Raw genomic sequence first — 22,473 nt, forward strand, 5'->3', positions numbered from 1 at the left:
TGTATATTGAATCAATCTCATAATAAAAAACCAACCAACCAGGAAGAGCAACAAAAATAACAAACTGTAACCTCTTCAGATACTTTATGAGTGATAAACCTAACTTTTGTTTAGCTATAATTGATATGTATAAATTATTATAATTTCAATTTTTTGTGTGTTTTGCTACATCTAGATCTAAGATTTCTCTAAATGTTCACATTATTTTTGTAACTTTTAATGGCAGAATAATGTTCTGTTTGTTAATTTGTCACAGATCATTGATCTAGGGCTACAGTGGCCCTTGGAGGACATTTTCAATGTTCAATCTCATTTTATAAATGAGCCACTCAGTCAATAGCATTCCTTAAGCACTTACTATGCTAAGCAATGGAGACACAAAGAGAGGTAATTTAGTTTTTACAGGTACAGATTGAAAAGAGTACCTTGAACCTGGGATAGATGTCCACTTGCATACCCACTCTAGAACAATATTCTTGTCATGGGTCCCCTCCCATTCATACTCAGAGATAGTTTTCTCAGTGTTTTCTTAAATCTCACCCTTTTTGAATTCTTTTCAGTATTAACACTACTGATATTTATAATACTTTATAATATTTCTATTTCCTGATTCTCTTACTACCTGTTTAAACTATTATTCTCATCAGCTTTTGCAAGATAAGTGATCCATTCCCTATGTGTGAGTGTAGCTTAGAGTCCTGTGCTAGGCTCTCTTCTCTACATTTTCTCTGTAGTGATCTGCTTGAGTCCTGTTGATTCAATCATTTTCACTAAGGAAATGACTTCCAAACTATGTTTTGAGTTCTCATCTCTCTCCTGGGCTCTAGATTTATATTCAACTCCTATTCAACTTCCTATCTCTATCTCTATTTCCAAATATCTCCAACTTAATTTTTCTAAAACATAACTCATTATCTAAACCTATTCATTCTCTATTATTTTCAAACTGGAAGTGACTAACCCTTGTCCCTTGGTGAAGCTAGGAAATGTGTGCAGACAAATATTTCCTAGAGTCTTCAGATTTTATGTTTCCTTTTCCTTTGAAAAGACTTCTTGTCATTTCATAGGCTTGGGATGGGAAAAAAAAAACAAAAACAACAAAACACCTGTCTGCATTATATTTTGTGTTTTCATTTTGTGTGTGACCAATCAATGTTGGGTCTTACACTGATATGCATAAAGTGACTATGCAATAAATTTATCATTATGTTTTCTTGGAAAGATACATAAAACAATTATTATTTGTCAGACTCTTACCTTTGTAGATGCATCAACAGAAGGCTTTGCATAGGCAGCCTGAACTGCCAATTTGTTACCCAGACCTAGAAACTCAATTACAGGAAATATGGAAAGCCCCTTCAGTAAGACAACTAGGAAATGTTCAGGCAGAAATAAAATGCTCTATGCAACGAATCATTCACTGTTCCTTTGGTTTTATAACCCAAAGAGGGGATAAATGGAAAAGAATATTGGCAGTATCCTTGTAACATTTTCCCTTAGCTCAGGTGCAAAATATCTTAAAAGAGTTTAGAAAGAAATTGTGACAAGATGTAGATCTCATCTTTGGAGATCAGGCAGGGATGTCTGGGATTCAAAGGAAGAGTCATCATGCAGTTAGTTGTTGGTGTTAATCCAATACTATACTTTTTGCTTTTTTAGTTATTTTCTTTTAATAAACCCTTGTTTTTTTTTTTTTTTTTGTATTACTCCTAAAAGTTAAGTACAGAAAGAATTGATGGCTTTAAAGTCCCAAAGGCTTATTTTTCAGTGAAAAGTAGTTTCATTGTATCTTTCAATAACAAAGTTTTAAGTTTTTACTGCATGTTCTCATGCTTGAAGCTAGGGATTAGAAGTCAAAAATAAGAGATAATATCCCCTAGGAGTTTTTAATTTTTTTCTTTTTCACTTAATAGTATATTATTTTTTGTAATTACATATAAAATAGTTTTAAATTCATTAAATTCATTTTTTGTAAGATTTTGAGTTTCAAAGTTTTTCCTTTGCCTTTAATTTTTTTTTCCTTTCCTGCAATTGCAAGAAACATAATATAAAGAACTTAAAAAAACCCTAATTTTGCTGTCTGATTTTTTTTAATAAATATTTTTGTTATTGTTTTTCCTTCTCCTTCCACTTTTTCCGTTATAACTTTTTATTTATTTGTAGGGTTTTTTATTAAAGCTTTTTATTTTCAAAACATATGCATGGATAATTTTTCACCATTAACCCTTACAAAACTTTGTATTCCAATTTTCTCCCCTTCCCCTTATTTTCTCCCCTAGATGTCAAGTTATCCAATATGTGTTAAATATGGCAAAAATATATGTTAAATCCAATATATGTATATACATATTTATACAATTATCTTGCTGCACAAGAAAAATCAAATCAAAAAGGAAAAAAGTGAGAAAGAAGATAAAATGCAAGCAAACAACAATAACAAGGATGAAAATATTATGTTGTGATCCACACTTAAGTTAGTTCCCACAGTCCTCTCTCTGGGTGTAGATGGTTCTCATCATCACAAAATCATTGGAACTGGCCTGAATTATCTCATTGTTGAAAAGAGCCATGTCCATCAGAATTGCTCATCATATAATCTTCTTGTTGCTATAATACTATATTTTCTATAGCCTATATGTGATCAAAACAATTGACCTAAGTAGAATACACAAGAATCAAATTAATGAACTTGAGTTTAACATACTGTTTTAACAAATTCAGACACTCATACCAAAAAACCAAGTTTAGTTAATGAAAGATGATGGTAGATAGCACTGTATGATGTTTCAGTATGACTCTTAAAATGTATCAATAAATTATTTTAGTACTTTAGTCACCAAAGTAAAATTGTCCAATTTAAATATTAACTTTTATATGCCCCATGACATTATTATGGCAGGAGTGTTAGTAAGTTTACTTTTTAGGCAAATAGGAGAGATCAGGAGAAAAAGAAAAACACTAGTCCATAAATTTGATTAAGAAACCTAATTACTTGAATGTTAGTGGCACATTTAAATTTAATTTAGAATATTCAGAAATCTGCTTCTGTGTAAACTTAAGGTTTTATGCAGTAATTATTATATTTTTTTGGGGGGGAGGTGAGGTTCTGTTCCTTTAAAAATTTTTATTTATTTATTTATTTTTAATTACAGTTTTTTTGTTTTTGTTTTTGTTTTTCCAAAACATATGCATGGATAATTTGTCAGCATTGACCCTTGCATAGCCTTGTGTTTCTGATTTTCCCCTTCTTCCACCCCCCCCCCACTCCATCCCCTAGATGGCAAGCAATCCAATATATGGTATACATGTTAAAATATATGTTAAATTCAATATGTATAATCATATTTATACAATTCTCTTTATGCAGTAATTATTAATGGAGAATATTTTATTTATGAAATTTGTTTTTTCTCTCCAGAGTGATGAATGACCTAGAATCCCTTGAGTTTGTAAGTATGCTTTACATTCAAATTGAAATTGTCTTATTTCCTGTAGTAAGTGCATCAGCAGCACATTGCTCTTGATACATTCAACAGTTCTTAGAATTGTTTTAAAATATACAAGGCTCTCTAGTTATTTGGTAAAAATCTATCAAAAATCTAACCTGTATTAAAAGTTATTTCTTAACATTACTAAATTTTAGATGTGAATAAATCTCTGATCTGATATTCAGGATATTTCTAAAGTTATTGAACTAGTACATTATACAGTTAATATTGTGCTATATCCAATGTAAAATTTCTCTAATTTGGTACAATGTCCTCTTTAATTAGGGATCTGTCTCTTTTTTCTGTTCTTAGGCTACAAATTCTGTTTTTCCATGACTTATTTTAGAAACTAAACTATATATTGCTGACATATAAGATGTGATGATGTTCTCAGTGCCACTTATATTTACTAGTTTATTTCATAAAATTTCATTTGAAGAAATGAAATATCTATATGAATATATTTGGAATTTCTTCATTGTTAGTAGGATCATAGATCTAGAATTCAAAGGGACCTCATATAGTGCTGTTTTAAAAGTGTGATAGACTTCCTTTGATCCCTCTGAGATTCAGGGAGTAACAGAGCGAATATAGCATTCTTTTTTTTTTTTGTAGATTAATGCAATGTTTTATTATTTTTTTTAATAATAGTTTTTATTTTCAAAATGCATGCAAAGATGTTTTTCAACATTCATCCTTGTAAAACCTTGTGTTCCAAAACCCTCCCTTCTGCCCACCCCTCCTTAGATGACAAGTAATCCAATATATGTTAAACATGTGCAGTACTTCTATATATATTTCTATATTTATGCTGCACAAGAAAAATCAGATCAAAAAGGGAAAAAATTAGAAAGAAAAAAAGCAAACAACAGAAAAGATGAAAATCTATGTGGTGCTCCATATTTGATCCCCACAGTCCTCTTTCTATCATAAGTCTATTGGAATTGGCCTGAATCAACTCATTTTTGAAAAGAGCCAAGTCTATCACAGTTGATCATCACATATAATCTTGTTGTTGCTGTGTACAATGTTCTCTTCGTTATTATCATTTTACTCAGCATCAGTTCATGCAAGTCTCTCCAGGTTTCTCTGAAATCATCCTGCTGATCATTTCTTATAGAACAATAATATTCCATAACATTCATATACCATAACTTTGAATATTACATTATTAAGCACTGTTTATGTTTATTTTAAATCCAGACTCCAAGAGGTGACAAGTGCTTGAAAAAGATACTTTGATTAACTAATGATAAATGTGTGTATGAAAATAAGCCAACTTTGACAAACTCTTTTCTTCAAAAAAAATTCTTAATTATATAATTGCTTTCCCTTTTTTCACTGTTTCAGCATGTATAGGCAATTTTTAGCAGGGGGGATAATAACAAATAGTGTTGTTTAGTGAGAAGTTATATGCTAAATTCTTCCAGCTTACTATAACTAATGAATAAGATAAGTAATGTTAACCTATTGAAGATATTATAACAAACCTGATGAAAATGACCAGAATAAAAAAGTAAATTTTAGATACTTCCAAGTGAGATTTATACATAGGATTCAAAAAATGCATCTGTCTTTTCCTCATAGTTTTGTTCAACTTCTCTTATTCTCAGTGTTATACATTGTTTTAATGTTTTAAATGGACATGGTAATTTTAAAAAGTAAGTCCCAAAATGTACTATTTTCTAAAAAAATTTAATGTAGTAATATTCCTGCAAAATTATATTTCATTATAGTGTATGAGTGACCGTGGGTTTTCAAAATCTTTGTTTTTGAAATGCAAACCCTGATTAGGTTCTGCCTCCAAACAAAGGTAACTTGGGACCTAAATTAACTGCTTATTTAAAAAATAAAACATTAAACATACTTGTTTTTTCATTAATTTCTTATTACTATTTATCTTAACTATAATTTGAGATGTGCAAGTTTTACATTGTCATATAACAATATAACATTTGCTTTTAGAAATACAAGATGACTCAAAATGATTTAGATATAGTAACAGAAGAAAAATTTATCTTAGAGAATGAACTCAAAAAAATCAAGGGTCCAGAAAAAATAGAGGTTAGTATGATTTTAGAGTTTAAAAATAACAATGAAAATAGTACTTTGGGGGGGGTAGGGCATCAAAAAGATATTTTGAAAAATGTTTTAGTTGTCCCTAACATTTTTTGGAAACAGTTCTGCTTTAAAAATCATGAAATAAAACGATGCCACTATCTCAGGTTAATATTTTTATTCACTTAACATTGATTATTAGGTAAACTTAAAAAAAGAGTCAACTAGGTGGCTCAGTGAGTAGAGTTTTGGTCCTGGAGTCGGGAAGAACTGAGTTCAAAAGCAACCTCAGACATTTTTATAGTCGTGGGATCCTAATTTGCAATGATCCACAAGGTTGCAGTCAGGTACAACTGAACAACAAAACTTTAAAAAAATAATAATTGTTCTGTCATCTAAAATAGCTTTTATTCATTTAACATTTTATTAAATGCTTACAACTTGCAAGTCATTAGCACACAAATTATAGGGAAAAAGAGAGTTGACCTCAGAGTTGGGAAGACTTGGACTCAAGTCCTGTCTCATATAACTAGGCATAGCATGTCAAAAATTACATATTATATATGATATGTATGATTTATTATTCTTTGTATAGGACATATTATATCTATATTTATATATGTGATATAAGACTTGAATCTAAATTTTCCTAGCTTTGAGGTCAGTTCTCTTTCCTTTTAACATATGTCTTAATAACTTGCATAGAATAGGCACTTAATAAATCTAATGGTTGGTCAGCCCTGATTAAGTTACTAAGTTTTAGTACCTCAAGTAATTCTCTTAAGACTGTAAGCTGCAGAACAATAGCTGATCTGTAATTTGTAGAGAAAATTTTCTCACCTGGAATTTCTTAAACCAAGTTACAAGTCTACAATATCTCTCCCCTTTTATCCCTTACCCCTCATTCTTGCCAATTATAAGGAAGCAATTCTTTCAGTATTTATTAAGCAATTACCTTGTGCTAGTCATCATGATGTTTTGGGGATGCAAAGAAAGGCTAATTTATGATCCCTGTCCCAAAGGAGCTTCCATTCTAAAGGGGGTGAGGACAATATGCTATACCTATGCAAAGAAACTATGTACAGGTAAGTAGGAGGTAACGCTAAGGGGAAAGGGACTAGAAACAAGAGGGCCAGGGAAGGCTTCCTGCAGAAATTAGCATTTGAGTTGTCTTGAAAGTAGTCCAGGAAGCTAGGAAGTAGATGTGAGGAGAAGAACATTGCAGCTTCAAGGATCATCCAATGCAAAGGCATTCGCCATGGAGATGGTGTGTTGTGTCTGAGGATTAGAAATTAGGCCACATACCTGGATGCTAGAGTGCATAGAGGGAGATTCAATGAAAGAAGACTATAAAGTAGTAAAGAGTCATTATGAAGATCTCTAAAGGCCAAAAAGGACCTGCTGTTTACTCCAAGAGTCCCTGGAGTTTATAAAGTGAGGGGATGGGTCAGAGTAATGTGAGCAGACCTGAGCTTTAAGATTACTATGGGCAGCTGAATAGAGGATGGATTGGTATAAAAAGAGCATGGAGGCATGGAAAGCAATTGGAAAACCCATTGCAATAGTCCAGGTAAAAGATGATTTATATAGATGTCCTTTCCCCACCAGGAAAATATAAGCAGAGACTTATGTAAGCAGAGACACCTTCTTTTTCTTTGTATTTCTAGCACCTAGAACATTTCCTGAAACACAAAAGGTGCTTAATAAATGCTTATTGGAGGCACCTAGGTAGTACAATGGATAAAATTCTAGACCTGGCCTCATGGAGATCTGAGTCTAGCTTCAAATTCTTTATTAACCATATGATTCTAGGAAAGTCATTTTACTTTTATCTGCCTCAGTTTCCTCAACTATAAAATGAGAATAATAATAATACAACTACACAAAATGGTTGTGAGGATGAAACTAATATTTTTAGAAGTGATTTGCAAAACTTAAAGCACTATTTAAATATTATTTTTACATAGCATTTCTGATACACCCTTCCTTGCCACCTTTTAATAACATATTATATAAGCTATATATATATATATATATATATATATATATATATACATATATATATATATATATGCTGGCCTGCTTTAATGCATAATTTTTGTGAATTTTGTAATGTTGAATGTTGAAAGGTTTTAAAAATATACATAATAACATAATACTTTTACAAAGTAGGTGAACCTGAAAATATTCTTTTAATGACTGAAGGAAGGAATGAATAAAATGATTTGGTTGAGTTATTTTTCAGTTGTGTCCAACTCTTTGTCACACCATTTGGAGTTTTCTTGGCAAAAATATTGGAGTGGTTTGCCATTTTCTTAAGAGAAGAAATGAGGAAGTTTTACAAATGTTTTTATTTACAACTGAGGAAACTGAAGCAAATAGAATTAAGTGACTTGCCAAGATCACACTGCTATTAAGTGTATAAGGCTGAATCTGAAGCCAAATCCTCCTGATTCCAGGCTGGATTCTCCATTTACCTGCCCAATAGTGAACTAGAAATAGGTAAAAGAAGGTAATTATTCTCATAAAGCATGTTTTTTTTAAAATGGAAATTTGTGTTTTTTCCTTTTAATTTAAAAGGTTCTTTCTAACTTATATCCCCCCTTAAGAGGATATTGCTATTATCATGAAAAAATTCCCCTAAAACTGACATAACAGAATATAATGATAGGCCTTGTAGACTTTATTCTGAGGACATAAGATGTACACCAGGACTTTCTGACGTTGATGAACTCACCACTGTAGACTAAATGAAAAACCAAAGGAATGGACAGAGATTTGTCTATGTTGGATGAACCAAAAGGACTAGAAAATTGGGGCTTATTGTCATTTTGGGGCACTGTGTTATTTAATAGGAAATAATGAATTTTGGATAGTCTTGACGCAGTGAATTTATCATTGTAGGGGAGGGGTACTTTAAGGGGTAAATGCCTATCTGGCATTTTGCTGGGAGTGATGTTGGCAATCCACTCTAACTTCTGTATTAATATAACATAACTTCAGTGAAAGACTGATTCTTTTTCCTAGAATATTAAAACCATTGACTGTTTTCTCATATGCCTATAACATTTATAAGTCTGTTATTGCTGAAAGTTATATGTTAGGTATTATAATCAGTCTACAGTGTTACCAGTGATGGTGCACAAGAATCAATGTGAAAAAGATAAGTGTTGAAGATACATATGGATGAGAAAAAGAGCACACTGGTTAAGTAATGAAAACATTAGAATAGCATATACCTATCAATATACCAGACAATTAAAGAATGAAGTCCCCAGTATTCTGGGTAGGTATTTTTATGGAGGGTTTAATGAGAAAACACAGACAAAAAAGTTACAAATCTTGAGAAGTGGGGAGAAGTGGTATTTTTCATGAGCGGAGGGGCATATCTACAGTACTAAAGTCCCTGCTTCATCATTACATCCAAGTAAAGTTTGTAGTCTACCAAACTAATTTTGTTATGTGACTTCCTTGAAAGACATGCAACAGTATATACAGTAAAATAATACTATAACACACTTCACCATAGCATAGCTTCTATTATACTGCACATCAAATGTTGTGCTCCTACAACATGCTTGCTCCTAGCAAGCCCATAACTAGAAATTTTGCTCTTGGTCAAATACTGCAAACTATTCTATAGACTAAGTGGCATGAAAGGAACCCTCTGTAGAAAGGGAGAAGTTGAGGAGGGAGGAGAATAGAATAGGATACCATCCTGTGTTGGGAGACCCTAAGATTACCTTGGAGCCAGACAATGCTTCCTACAGGAAGTAGACATTTGATAGCTGCCATGGGTAACCAGGTCAGTTAAGTCATATTTGGCATATAAGTAGTCTGATTACTGAGAGGTGAAGGTGGAGTGGTAACTCTCGCAGCAAAATAGATGCTTTTAAGGAAAGGGAAATTACTTGGCCCAAATCAGAGAAAAGTTGATTTAATTATTTTCTGAAATTAATGCTGAGCTAAGGTAAGAAGCCTCACCCATGGGTTGTTGAGTCAGAAAGGATCTTATGGACTACTTTTCTCATGTACTTAGATTTACAGAGAAGAAAATATAAATTTAGAGTATGACAGCAAGAACTAGAGTCCAGATCTCTTGACTTCCAGCCCAATACTCCTTGAACTGACTTACTGAAATTTGGCCTCTGTTCAAAGGACAGGGGCACTGTAGTAGTGACCCTCTAGAATCAGTGGTCCTCAAAACTTTTTAAATAGGGGGCCAGTTCACTGTCCCTCAGACTGTGGGAGGGCCGGACTATAGTAAAAACAAAAACTCACACTCTGTCTCCACCCCTCAGCCCATTTGCCATAACCTGTTGGGCCGCATAAATGTCTTCAGCCGGCCACATCTGGCTCCCAGGCCAGTAGTTTGAGAACCCCTGCTCTAGATTAATCAGCAGATACATGAACAGAAGGAATCCTCCGTCTTCCTAGGTGTATCTTAACTTCATATTCACCTTTATCCCTTTAGTTCATGGGAAAATTTGAGTTGATTGAGTAGGTAAATAAAATAAAAGGTCCTTGAGATAGACCGAAATGGACCTAGGAAGGAATGACTTTTCAATATTCCCTCTTTTTCTTCCAGTTTCATATTGAAATAAAAAACATAAAATAGAAACAAAAACTTATCTCGTGATAACACCATATAAGGATTTGATATAACCTGTGATTGTTCTGATTTTATCATTATTTAGCAATTGCTACAGAGAGAAAAGATACTCTTGGAGGTGCAAAGGAAAAAATCAGAAAAGACTTCATCTAGAGACTCAATTAAAAATGGAGATCTAGAGAGGTAAGAAGTAAGGATAAAAGATAATTTTTTAAAAATGGATTCACATTGTTTCCATGCACTTTGCATTCTAGCTGAACTCTACCATTATCCCACTTGACCATGAACTCTCATGATTATGTACCTTATTATTATTATTACCTAGACTCATATGTTCTAGACTGAAATGTTCTCCCTCTCTATCTGTCTTGGCCCCACTCAATCCTTTAAAGCTTAATTCAAATGCCACCTCTTCTAGGAAGCCCTCTGTGAACTTCCTGCTGGCATATACTCCTCCTGTACTACATCTCATATAGATCTTAGGTTTGTAGCCTAAAAATATACTTATCACATAATTTGTGTATTATAGTTGTATGTGCTAGTAATTAGTATTTTTTATCTTCTCTGTCACTTTCTTTCCATTCCAAATGAGGGTGCAGATTCCCTGAGGGCAGGAATTTATGTAAACTATGTATCTTCCCAAGGGTCTTGTAGAGTATTCTAAGCAAATAGGTATTTTTAATGTTTTGTTTGATCACACATCAAGAATTACTGCAAACATTTTTTAAGCAAACTCCTATTTGTATTGGTATAGAGAACTTTCCTTGTATAAGAAAGTTTAGCACCTGAATTGGCAACTTAGTCAGGTGACAGGGTCACTGGGAGGAATTTGATTTCACCTAAGTCACATAGCCAGTATGCCTCAAAGGCAAAAATTAGAATCCACATTCTTGGACACATTATGCCATGCTGTCTTTATTGTACTGAGGAGGCACTTGTAGCCACTTATTTGAAAGACATGCATTAAGTACTATCTCATAATAGGCAGCTAGGTGGTGTAGGGGAAGTGTGCTGGCCCTAGAATCAGAAAGTTCAAATCCAGCCTCATATACTTAACTAGCTGTATGACTCTGGGCAAGTCATGTTTGCCTCAGTTTTTTCATCTATAAAATGAGCTGGAGAAGGAAATGGCAAACAGAACAGTATCTTTGCCAAGAAAATCCCAATGGAGTTATGAAGAGTCAGACATTACTGAAAAAGCTGCTAATGGTTCATAAACTATGGATTTGTGTAGAAACTAGATGCAAAATAATTTCAGAAGATGAAGTATGTACAAACTCTTGAGGATTCAGAAAAGACATCATTGTAGTAGGTAGTACATGATCTGAGCTTTAAAGAATTCCAAAGATCAAGAAAGAACATCTAAGAAGAAATGGCAGAGGCTGCAGGGAAAGCTCACCTATTTGTGAGTCCCTGTGTTGTACAAGTTCCCTCATCTCTTCCTTTTTCCCCCTTTTCCCTCTTTGCCTTGGCATTTCCAGATTTCTAGAATTATATCTTGCATATAGTTGCTATTAGTAGATATTTGCTGAATTGAATTGAATTGAAAGACTAGTCCTTGTGTATCTATCGCAGCGACGAGCATAGACTTAGTGCTCAATTTTATTAATATTTGTGAATAGTCAAGTGAAGGTGTTTCATCTTATTATATGTTTAATTTCCTGTGAAAGGTGGTCTTTCTGAGAAATAATAATTCAAAGAAAGAGTGAAACAAGTTCTTTCCAAGTGGTTTTCTTTTTCTCACATAAACCATCATCTTTATTGCTTTTCAATTTCCTTTGGCTTCTTACAGTATTTTCTTATATTATACATTGTTAATTAAAAAAGCCTCATTTACTTCACCTCATTGGCTTTAGTTAAAAAAAGAAAAAGAAAAAGAAAAAAAAATCTTTGGGAAATATTGCCATCTTGTGGATCCTTAGAATATTGTTACATAAATCCTTCCTACAACTTTGCTGAGAAATGATCATTCGGTCCTTGCTAGAATACCTCCAGTGACAGAAAACAATTATCATGAAGAAGATTGGGTTGGCAAAAGCAAAAATAGTTTCTGTTCTTAATGCATCTCATAGTATGTTTAAAGGAAGAGACAACAATGCAGATACTTATTATGTACATATTTATGCATCTAGATAGATCTCCCATTTCATCCAGGGCCCTCTCCAGTCTTTCTGCTCTGGAGGAGAAAGTGAGGCAGGTTACTTTGCCCAGCCCTCCCTCACTCTTAATTCACTTGCTTGTCATGGTATCCTTCCCCTCCTCCCGGATATCATGATCTTTTTCTAGAAGGAAGGATAAACAACAACCTCACTTGTATATATACAACATGTGTATATACAACCTATATATGTGTTGTCTTTATAACATGTATTCCTACAACACTAAATGCATGTGTGTATACAACCATGCATGTACACACATGTATTTTATATACACGCAGTACACATCAGAAAGTTTTATCTTGCCACACACAACACACGTATTTATTACATGTAAACACATCTATTGTGCTCATGAGATATATATATGCATTGTATACTCACACGGACATGTGTGTATGCACACACATATATCTTTTTACATGTTGTCTTCACCATTAAGCAATTCCCTAAGAGCAAAGACTGCTTTTTGCCTATTTTTGTAAAGGGAAAGCCTTCTTATAGAAGGTAGGATCTCAAATGAAAATTGACAAAAGCCAGGAATATTGTGAAGGAGAGAACTTGAAGAGGGAAGTGTGCTAAGGAGGGGGAGAGATGATCAGCGAAGTGCTTAGAATGAGAAGGTGGAATGCCCTGCATGCAGAACAACCAGGACAGCAGTGTTCTGGGATCATAGAGGAGGAAGAGCAAAATGTAAAGAAGACGACTTGAAAGCTAGACTGGAAGCAGGAGATGAAGGGCTTTCAAAGCCAAGCAGGGGATTGCTTATTTGATCCTGGAAGGAACAGGGAGTCACTGGAGTTTATTGAATGGGAAAGAGTGATAGTCACAACTGGGCTACAGGAAGATATTTTGACACCTGAGTGGAGAATGAATTGGAGAGGGGAGAGATTTGAGAGATCAACAACAGACTATTGGAACTAGTCTAGGCATGAGGTGATGAGGACCTATACCAGACTGGTGGCAGTACCAGAGGAGATAAGGAGGTATATGAGAGAAATGAACTGAAAGAAGAATAGATCAGACTTCAGTTCACAATGTTGTAAGCCTGGGTACCTGGAAGAATGGTGATACATCAGCAATAGGGATGTTAGGAAGAGAAGAAAGCTTGGAAAGTGAAAGATAAGTTCCATTTTGGACGTGTTGAGTTTAAAATATCTTTGGGTCATCCAGTTCAAGATGTCTAATTGGCAATAAGAAATGTAAGACTGGAAATGATTCCATTTTCAGATAGCTCTATCTGTTGAACAATTTAATTCAATAAGCAATTACTGGGTAACTTTGTACTAGTGATATAAAGATAAAAGTGATATTCTTTTCTTAAAGGAATCTGCATTCTTTAGTTATTCCTTATGTTGAACTAAATCTTGGCTTCCTGAATCACCACAGTTTTGTCCTCTGTCTTTAGACCTTCCAGCAACATAGAGGATCAAAGAATTTTTAAACTGCAGAGCTAGAATTTATATAACACTCTTTAGATTTGTGAAGACATTTTACAAATATTATCTCATTCAATCCTTATAATGTTTACTATTCTCATAATAATAATGTTTATTGAATTTTAGGTAATGAGTCTGTCCTGAAAGATATGGAGACAGTTATTTATGACCTGATATGGCCGATCAATTAATTAATCAACAAGTATTTATTAAATGCCTACTATGTGCCATGGAAGGTAGGTGCTATTATTATTTTCCATGTTTTACAGATGAAGGTCACAAACCTAGTAAATATCTGAGGCTAGATTCAAACTTGGGTCTTCCTGACTTCAGGCCTGTACTCTTTCTAGAAGATTATCTAACATAAAGATCATGTGTTTCAAAGCATTCTTTAGACAGATGAACCAATGAGAAATATAAAAGAGTTACTTGTCCAAGGTCATAGGGAAGAACAGAACCAAGGTTAGAACTCAAGTCTCTGGGTCTGAATCCACTGTTTTTTCCACTCCACTTGAAGGAACATTCTATTGTACTCTTTGCAACACAAAATATGTCTGAGGAAACATGTTACTGACACCAAAACAAAGAGGCTTGTTTTATTAGTGATTTGGTTATAAGCTTTTTGACTGTGACTTATCTTTTTATTCCCAGGGGTTAACATGGTAACTTCTAGATAATAGGCATTCATTAAATAAAAGGCAGCTAGGTGGCACAAGAGATGGAGCCCTGAATTTGGAGTTAGAAAGGCCTGAATTATAGCCTCAGATACTAATGGTGTGATTCTGGGCAAGTTATTTAACCTTTGTCTCAGTTTCATCATTTGTAAAATGAGGATAATAACAGCACCTCCCAGGATTTCTATAAGGATTCAATGAGGTAATATTTGTAAAGAATCTTGCAAACCTTGAAGGACTTTTAAAATGCCACCTATCATTATTACTTATAAAACATATATTAATATAATATATAATCATATAAATAATAATAATAATATTGTTGATAGCTAGTGAGTCTTGTCTTGAGGACTATGGAGGCAAACTTTTGTGAATCACAAAATTAAATGATCAATCATTTAATCAGTCATCAAGTATTTATCAAACTGAGGCAAACCCGGTGAACTAGGGTCGCACAGCTAGGAAGTGTCTGAAGCTGGATTTGAACTCAGGAGGAGGAGTTTTCCTGACTTCAGACAGGACACTATTCACTGTGCCACCTTAGCTGCCCCTTTCAAACTTTGGGGTCACTTAATTACGGGATTATAGGTGGTTGAAGAAAATTTTATAAAATTATATTAAGCATTTGCCTGTTGAATTGTTTGACTTTTAAAATGTCCCTGAGAAAATTTCCAAGGAAAGCACAGCAGACCATATAGAAATTGCTTCATAGAGAGTATGTGTTGTCAAACAAATAAAATAGGAGTTTTCTCTTGCTGTTACTTGTGTGATAACACAAACCTAACACATCTGATGGCTTTTTTCTTAGTTCTCATCCTTCTTGACCTTTATGCAAAATTTGATTTTGTTGACTAGCCTCTCGGGGATTTCATGATAGTACATTCTCTTGGCTCTTTTATTCATCTGACTATTTCCTTTTAGTTTCCTTTGCTGATTCATCATCTATATTGTTCAGTCATGTTCAATTCTTTTTGACCCCATTGAGGTTTTCTTATAAAAAATGATGGAGTGGTTTGCCATTTCTTTGTCCAGTTCATTTTACAAATGAGAAAATCAAGTCAAACAAGACAAAATGTCTTGCCCACCATCACACAGCTAGTCAATATCTGAGGCCAGATTTTAAGTAAGGAAAATAAGTGTTCCTGATTAGGTATTTCTATCCACTTCACCACCTAGCTGTCTCTCTTTCTCTATATCTTCTATTATATTTCTCTAACTATAGGTTTCCTCAGGGTTCTTTCTTGGGTTCTCTTTTCTCCTTCTCCTTACCTCCCTTCCTTCCTCCTTCTCTTTCTCTCATTCCCTCCTCTCTCCCTCTTCTATCTCTCTCCCTCCCTCCCTCTCTGTCTCTGTCTCTATCTCTCTGTTTCTCTTTTTCTGTCTCTCTCTGTCTCCTCCTCCTCTCTCCTCCACAGATTCCAATGTGGTTAAGTATCTCTATCCAGACAATTTCTACATCTAACTATAGGTTATCCAATCATCTATTGGATATTGGAAATTGGAATTTTCATAGATAATTTCAAATGCATATCCGAAGCAAAAGAATTTAGTTTCCCCTCATTCCAAACCCATTCCTCTACCAGGTAAACTTCCCTCTCTTTTTTGAGAATTAACTACTGGCCACATGGGATCACAGGTTTGTCACATTCTCATTATCTTTGATTGCTCACTCTCCTTAATCCAGAATTTTAGTTGCCATGTCTTTATATTTTAATTTTCATGTCTTTCATATGTTCCATTCTCTTCAAGTAGACAGTTACCATCCTTGTTCTCCACTTCCATTACCTCTTATCTATACTATTGAAGTGGATTCCTAATTGACCTCTTGTCTTGATTATCTTCCCTTTCCAATCCATTTTCCATTCAGTAACCAGTGTTTTTTTCCCCTTTAGTATAGATTTGACCATATTGTTTCCTTGCTGCTTATAGGAAGCTCACTGTTTAGTGTTTAAAGCCTGTTACAGCCTGATTTCAACCTATTATATATAGTCTCATTACTCTGTTGTCTAGTAAAATTGGTGTGCTTTGTACTTGTCACACTCAATACTTTGTCTTCTGTTTTCTTATAGCTTTTGCACTGGCTATCTCCCATGCATCCTTTTTCTTTTCTTTCTTTTTTTTTTTAAATCCCTTGTTTTCTTTCTTTATTTTTTTCTCCTTACACAGCTTTGCATTTCTCTGTGATCTCTTTCTATCATACCTTTTAGTCACTCTCTTTCTGTCTTTCATAAAAGAAACAAGTACATATTTCAAAAGTAATGGTTAAATACATATCATCTTATTTTTCTCCTGAGGAACTTGTATGTGAGCCAAGAAGTAACAGAACTAAATATGAAACAACTGTTTGGTTTAGTATTAGAAAAGAAGTATGACAAAGCTACATATTGTCATTTTGTTTAATTAACTTATATGCACAGTACATGGCAGATGAATCAAAAGTTGGAATTGCTGGAAAAATATCAACAATCTTAGATATTCAGATGATACCACTTTGATAGCATAAAATGAAGGAAGAATAAGAAGCCTCTTGATGAGATGAAAGAAGAGAGTATAAAAGCTTGCGTGAAGCTTACCCTAAAACAAAAATAAAAAACCTCCAAGATCCTGGCAACCGGTTCTAACATTTCCTAGGATGTAGAGAGAGAAGAAATGAAAGTAGCATCAAGTTTTATATTCTTGGGCTTAAAGATCACCTCAGATAGTGATTGCAGCCATGAAATTAAAAAATGCTTGCTCCTTAGAAAGAAAACTATGGCAAATCTGGAAAGCACACTAAAAAGCAGAGATATCACCTTGCCTACAAAGTCAAAGGTATGGTTTTTCTAGTACTAATGTATGACTGTGAGAGTTGGTACTATAAGGAAAGTTGAGAGCTATAGAATTATCATTTTTGAATTGTGGTGCTAGAGAAGACTTAAAGAAATTAATTCAAGTGAAGCTTAAATAATGAGAAGATAGGACTGAAAAGGAAAAAGGAATGGCAGAGGATGAGATGGATAGTGTCATGGAAATAATGAATATGGACCTGGAGAGACTCTGAGAGATAGTGGAGGATAGGAGGAAGGAGCTGGCCTGTTATTCTGCAGTCCATGGAGTCACACAGAGTCAAACATGACTGAACAACTAAACAACACTACAACAAAAATGGTTAAGAAATTTCTACACTTCTTGTCCTAAAACAAAAATTAAGAATTGGTGGATAGCTCATAATTTTTTTCAAACTATTTGAAAGCTATTCATATCATACACATTTTCATTATTGATTTCATAATTTTCAACAATGGTTAATCTCAAATTCAGTACCACATGCATTTCTGATTTCACTCATTTGAATACCCCCCCTTCCTTCTGTGTTCTCAGTTGGGGTCTTGTAAGTTTTTAGTGCTGTCAAAATGGTATGACCCAGGATGAGGCCTATTATCTGTCCTCCTAGTCAGACCTCTGCAAGTTTCTGATCCAGGTTTGGCTTGTGCATAGTCGTATTACAATAGAAGCTACTGGACTCAGTCACTGTTAGTCCACTGATAGGTTCTACAGGTTCAGTGACTAAACCTGGGGCTTCTTGTGGTCTGGTCTGCTGTATTTATTCCATTGCAGGTATACATATTGGGCTGAAGGCTAGAACTGAATCAGGCTTTGTTCTCAGGCTTAGAGCAATGGCTACATTTTCAGAGTTCTATGTTCTTGTACTTAGGCCTTGAGCTTATTCTTCATCTTTCCTCTCTGCTTTCAAGCTCAAGTGTCCCCAGAACATCATTCTTGACCCTTAGTAGACAGTATAACTGTATTTAATAAATATTTATTTTCATAAATTGAATGAATGGCTACCAATATATACAAAGTTTGAATATTTGAATAGAGTAAAAAATATGAAATTGAATAATGTGTAATTATAATGACCAAGGTTGTCCAACTGATCAATATGGTTTTGATTAGTAAACATTATTTTAAAATGTTAGTTTATACATTGACATTTAAATGTTTTCACTTTTCTTAAATCTTTGTCAAAAAAATAAAAGCAAAATGATTATTTAAAAACAATTATAATTATAGCTTTTCGAAGAGATCTTCTATTATTTTAACAAGTTCCGATGTTGCTAAATTAAAGGAAGAACTACTTCAAGCTCAGGTAATACATATTCACTTTTGTATTAAGTTTCTCTGCCTTCAGTACATACAATATGGCTTTTTTTCAGTTTTATAAAAGCATGCTTCCTTAATTATGTTTAGTTTAAGGAGATGTTTAAATGTTTTGCATTCATTTCTTTCGCATATCAGTTGATGGGTGAACTGAGGTGTTCTAGAAATATTTTCAGTGACAGCTGGAAATGAATCATGAATGATTTATCAAGTAGCTAAATCACATGCAGATAATATACTTTGCTTTTAAAAATATTTACTTTTGTAGTGACCTTACTGAAAAAAGCTGTATGAATTAAAAATCATATCATATATTTATATATTATAAAAATTTGGAATGTATTTTTTTATACTGGTATTGGGGGACAATTCTTTAAGCTAATTTTGCTTTATAAAGGGCTTTTATGTTTCAGCAAATTTTGATGACTATTATCAAAGCTTCTATACACATTTTTTGAAATACATACAATTTTAAATTTTAGAAATTGTGATGTCCATAAAAATTACATTTGGCTTATAAAATTTATTTTATTAGTCCTAACCCTAAGTATCAGTGCTGTTTCCCTTGTGGTCAGTGATGGTCATGTCTTTTTGCTGCTGATAACTGTATTGATAGGTATTTGGTTTACCATAAATGCGGTCAACTGCTAAAGAATTTCCTATAGAAACAAAATTAAAAATTAAATGGAAAAAGCAAACTATGTTAATTTGTTTTAGTTCTGCACATTATTTTTATTAAATTTACTTTAGTCTTTAAGGCTGTAGGTATCTGACTGAAATAGGGGTGTTTCAGTGTTTCATTATATTGTAAAACAATAATATGATTGCATTATAAGACTTATGTAAAGTATAAATTTGCGTGAACAACAATACAGGATTGTCGTGACTGATGCTGGATATCTTAGAATCAGCCTGAGTCAGGATAAGCAAATTCTTTATTCTTGTTCTTTTGGGGTCAAAGTCAGGGGATTAGATCTAGCAATCTCCACACCTCCTTCCTCTCTCTCCACCACCAAAAGAATGATCCTGCCTGTCCTACTCCACCCTCTCATCTCTCTCTTTTCCTTCTTTGTCCACACTCCCTGATAGAACCAGCACAGAATAGTTGGGGAGGGTCATTCTCCAAGCATATGTTAATAGAGAATTGTCCAATTGGTAATTCTCCTTATGTGCCAGGTTATCTTGCATCTGCTCAGTTCTAGCCCTGAACAGGATGGGCAGAGCACAATTAGTACAAGAGTTGATTAGTTTGGATGACATATAAGATGAGAAAATACTTTAAAGGTAGATTGTGAAAGATTTAAGTGTCCAGACAATGAGTTTATACTTTATTCAGCAGGGAGTTAACAGTGACCACTGTTCAAAAAGAAACAGGGACCACTAAACCATATGAAACCCTACCAACTTCATTTTTACTTAGAAAACCATACATTGAGAGCATCTATTTTCAGTTGTATTTTTATTTTGTTAAAATAGTTACCAATTACATTTTAATTTGGGCAGTATTTAGGCTAAATTGGCTTTCAATGTGTTTGACTCCTCTGGAGTAAAAGATGAGTGAAGGCTTTTGAACAGAGAACATGATCCTAGTGAAGTGATTAGTGATTAGCAACCTTATTTGTGCAGTAGTGAGATGGCTGAATTGTAGAGACTGGTATCAGAAAACCTAATTACATGGCTGTTGCAAGAGTTTAGATGAAAAGTAATGAGAAGTACATTGGGAGTGGAAAGGAAAAGACAGAAGGAAGAGATAATATAAAGGTAAAATTAAGTGAATGCAGGAAATCTTTGATGAAGTAGAAAGTTTCAAAGATGATTCTAAAGTGTCATCAATTTGGGTGACTGCTTGGAAGGATGGTGGTATCAACAACAGATTAACAAATTTTGTGGCGGGGGCAAAGTGGAGGTGGGTATAGAGGGAGAGAAATGATAAATTTGGTTTTGAATATTTTGAGTTTGAGCGATGAAATATATGTGGAGATTTCAGAAAGTTGGGAATATAATACTAGAATTCTTGGAATATATTGGACTGAAAAAAAAACTATAAGGAGTCATACATGTAGAGTGCTAATACAATAATTAAAATTGAGTAGATAATTGAAGGAAAGAAGACTAAGACAAAGAGAAGGCCAAGCATAAAACATTGGGGGATGCCCATGTTGGAGAATGGTTATTACTGTTTTCAGTCATTTCTGACTCTTGTGACCCATTTTTTTGGGGGGTGTTGGTGGGGTTTTTTTGGTTCAAAGATGTTAGAGTAATTTTTCCTTCTTCAGTTCATTTTTTGCAGATGAAAAAACTGAGCAGAATTAAGTATCTTGCCCGTGGTCACACAGCTACTAAGTGTCTGAAGCTAGATTTGAATTCGGGAAGATGAAATGTTCTAACTTCAGGACTGGCAGAGAGAAGAGAGGAGAATGATAGGGTTATAGCACCACTAAAATCAAGGGAAAAGAAAATATTAAGATGGAGAAGGGTACTTAAAAATGTCATGCTACAGAAAAATCCAGGAGGATGAGAATGGAAAACAAAACTCTTGGATTTGTCAACAAAATCATTAGTGACCTTGTTTCACAATGGAAATGGATCCTTAACAAAACCTATTGACTTAGAAACCCATGAATTAGCATTAGTTTCATTTATTTTCTTACACTTTAATTTGATCCTGGTGCATTTGGGAATTTTGAAGATCACAAGAAGCCCTCAGAATATAACCTTGACATCTCTGTTGTAGTTCATCCACTGGAGATTGTGGTGTTCACGGTGTATTAGGGAGGTCTAGCATCTTTGATAGAGGGCTTGCCAAACCCTTCTTGAAGCTGTTTCTTCACTTTTGGTGTCCACCTGTCACCCAACTCCTGCCTGTGGCTCCAGGAAGCTGTTGTATGCTATTGGCTACATTCCTGTATCAGCAGACAGGCTAAAGCAGGTTGAGGGTAACCGGCAGAGCTCAAACCTAGCATTGAATTAGGGGAATATCTACCACAAGCATGTGAAGACTTCCTTTGGCAGAATGATCAGATGAGAACAACTTGTTTTAACCACCTGAAGCAGGTGCTGTGGAGTACTTAGACCTTAGACATCAAAGACAGCAAGGTCATCCACTGCATTCTAGGTCATCATGACTTTAATCTTGCCCACTGGACTTTAAGGACTGTGGAAGGTAGAGTAAAACTGATGACTTTGTTTAATTCTGCTTCACTTAAATCTAATTAGCACAGACATTAGGACACCACCTTGTGAATAGTAGAACAAACGCTTTTGTCCTGTTAAGGACACTATGATTTATGAGACACTATGATTGTGGAACCATCAGAGAAAAACTCAAAGGATGAAAAATTACAATTATCTACACTACAATATACAGTTGTTTATTCTTTGTTTTTTGAAGATGGTGACATCACTGGGTAATGTCTTGCCTTGTGTCGTGAATTTGATTTAAGTGAGGCAGAGATGCACAAAATTGTCAGCCTGACTGTCTCTTCCAAATGCATCGAAGTTCAATGGCAAAATAAAAGTCAAAATGACTGACAGTGGCCCAGAATGTAATGGATGACCTTGGCATCTTGGAAATCATTTTCATTAACCTGAAAGGCCATAGTTGTATTATGGAATTCAAATTGTATTGCAGGGAGATGTGCTATCCTAATCATGTCTGAAATATTAGACTGAATATTTGTGATTAAACTTGGTGGGAATTTAATTAAATATTATTTAACTGGCACTAAATATCTGGGATTAGTAGTATAGTACACGGTCTGTGCATGTAATAAAAAGATTTTGATTCATGGCACATGATGAGTTCACCCCTTCCCTTCCCTAGTCAATGACAATAATTGTGTTGAGTATTGAGACCCTTCAATCTAAGTTGATGACACAATCTCAGATTATGTGAAGTTAAGA

The 22,473-nt window shown here is 34.1% G+C and overlaps 1 protein-coding gene across 1 annotated transcript in view; it reads left to right on the forward strand.

Moving 5' to 3' along the window:
- CCDC7 (coiled-coil domain containing 7) overlaps positions 1–22,473 on the forward strand; it is a 117,614-nt gene that overhangs the window by 59,604 nt on the left and 35,537 nt on the right. Inside the window, exons 11-14 of the mRNA XM_074267070.1 lie at positions 3,419–3,449; positions 5,454–5,552; positions 10,244–10,341; positions 18,484–18,559. Coding sequence (XP_074123171.1) covers positions 3,419–3,449; positions 5,454–5,552; positions 10,244–10,341; positions 18,484–18,559 — 304 coding nt within the window. The remainder of the gene's footprint in view (positions 1–3,418; positions 3,450–5,453; positions 5,553–10,243; positions 10,342–18,483; positions 18,560–22,473) is intronic.

Source organism: Sminthopsis crassicaudata, chromosome 5, assembly GCF_048593235.1.
Source record: "Sminthopsis crassicaudata isolate SCR6 chromosome 5, ASM4859323v1, whole genome shotgun sequence".
Taxonomy (NCBI): Eukaryota; Metazoa; Chordata; class Mammalia; order Dasyuromorphia; family Dasyuridae; genus Sminthopsis; species Sminthopsis crassicaudata.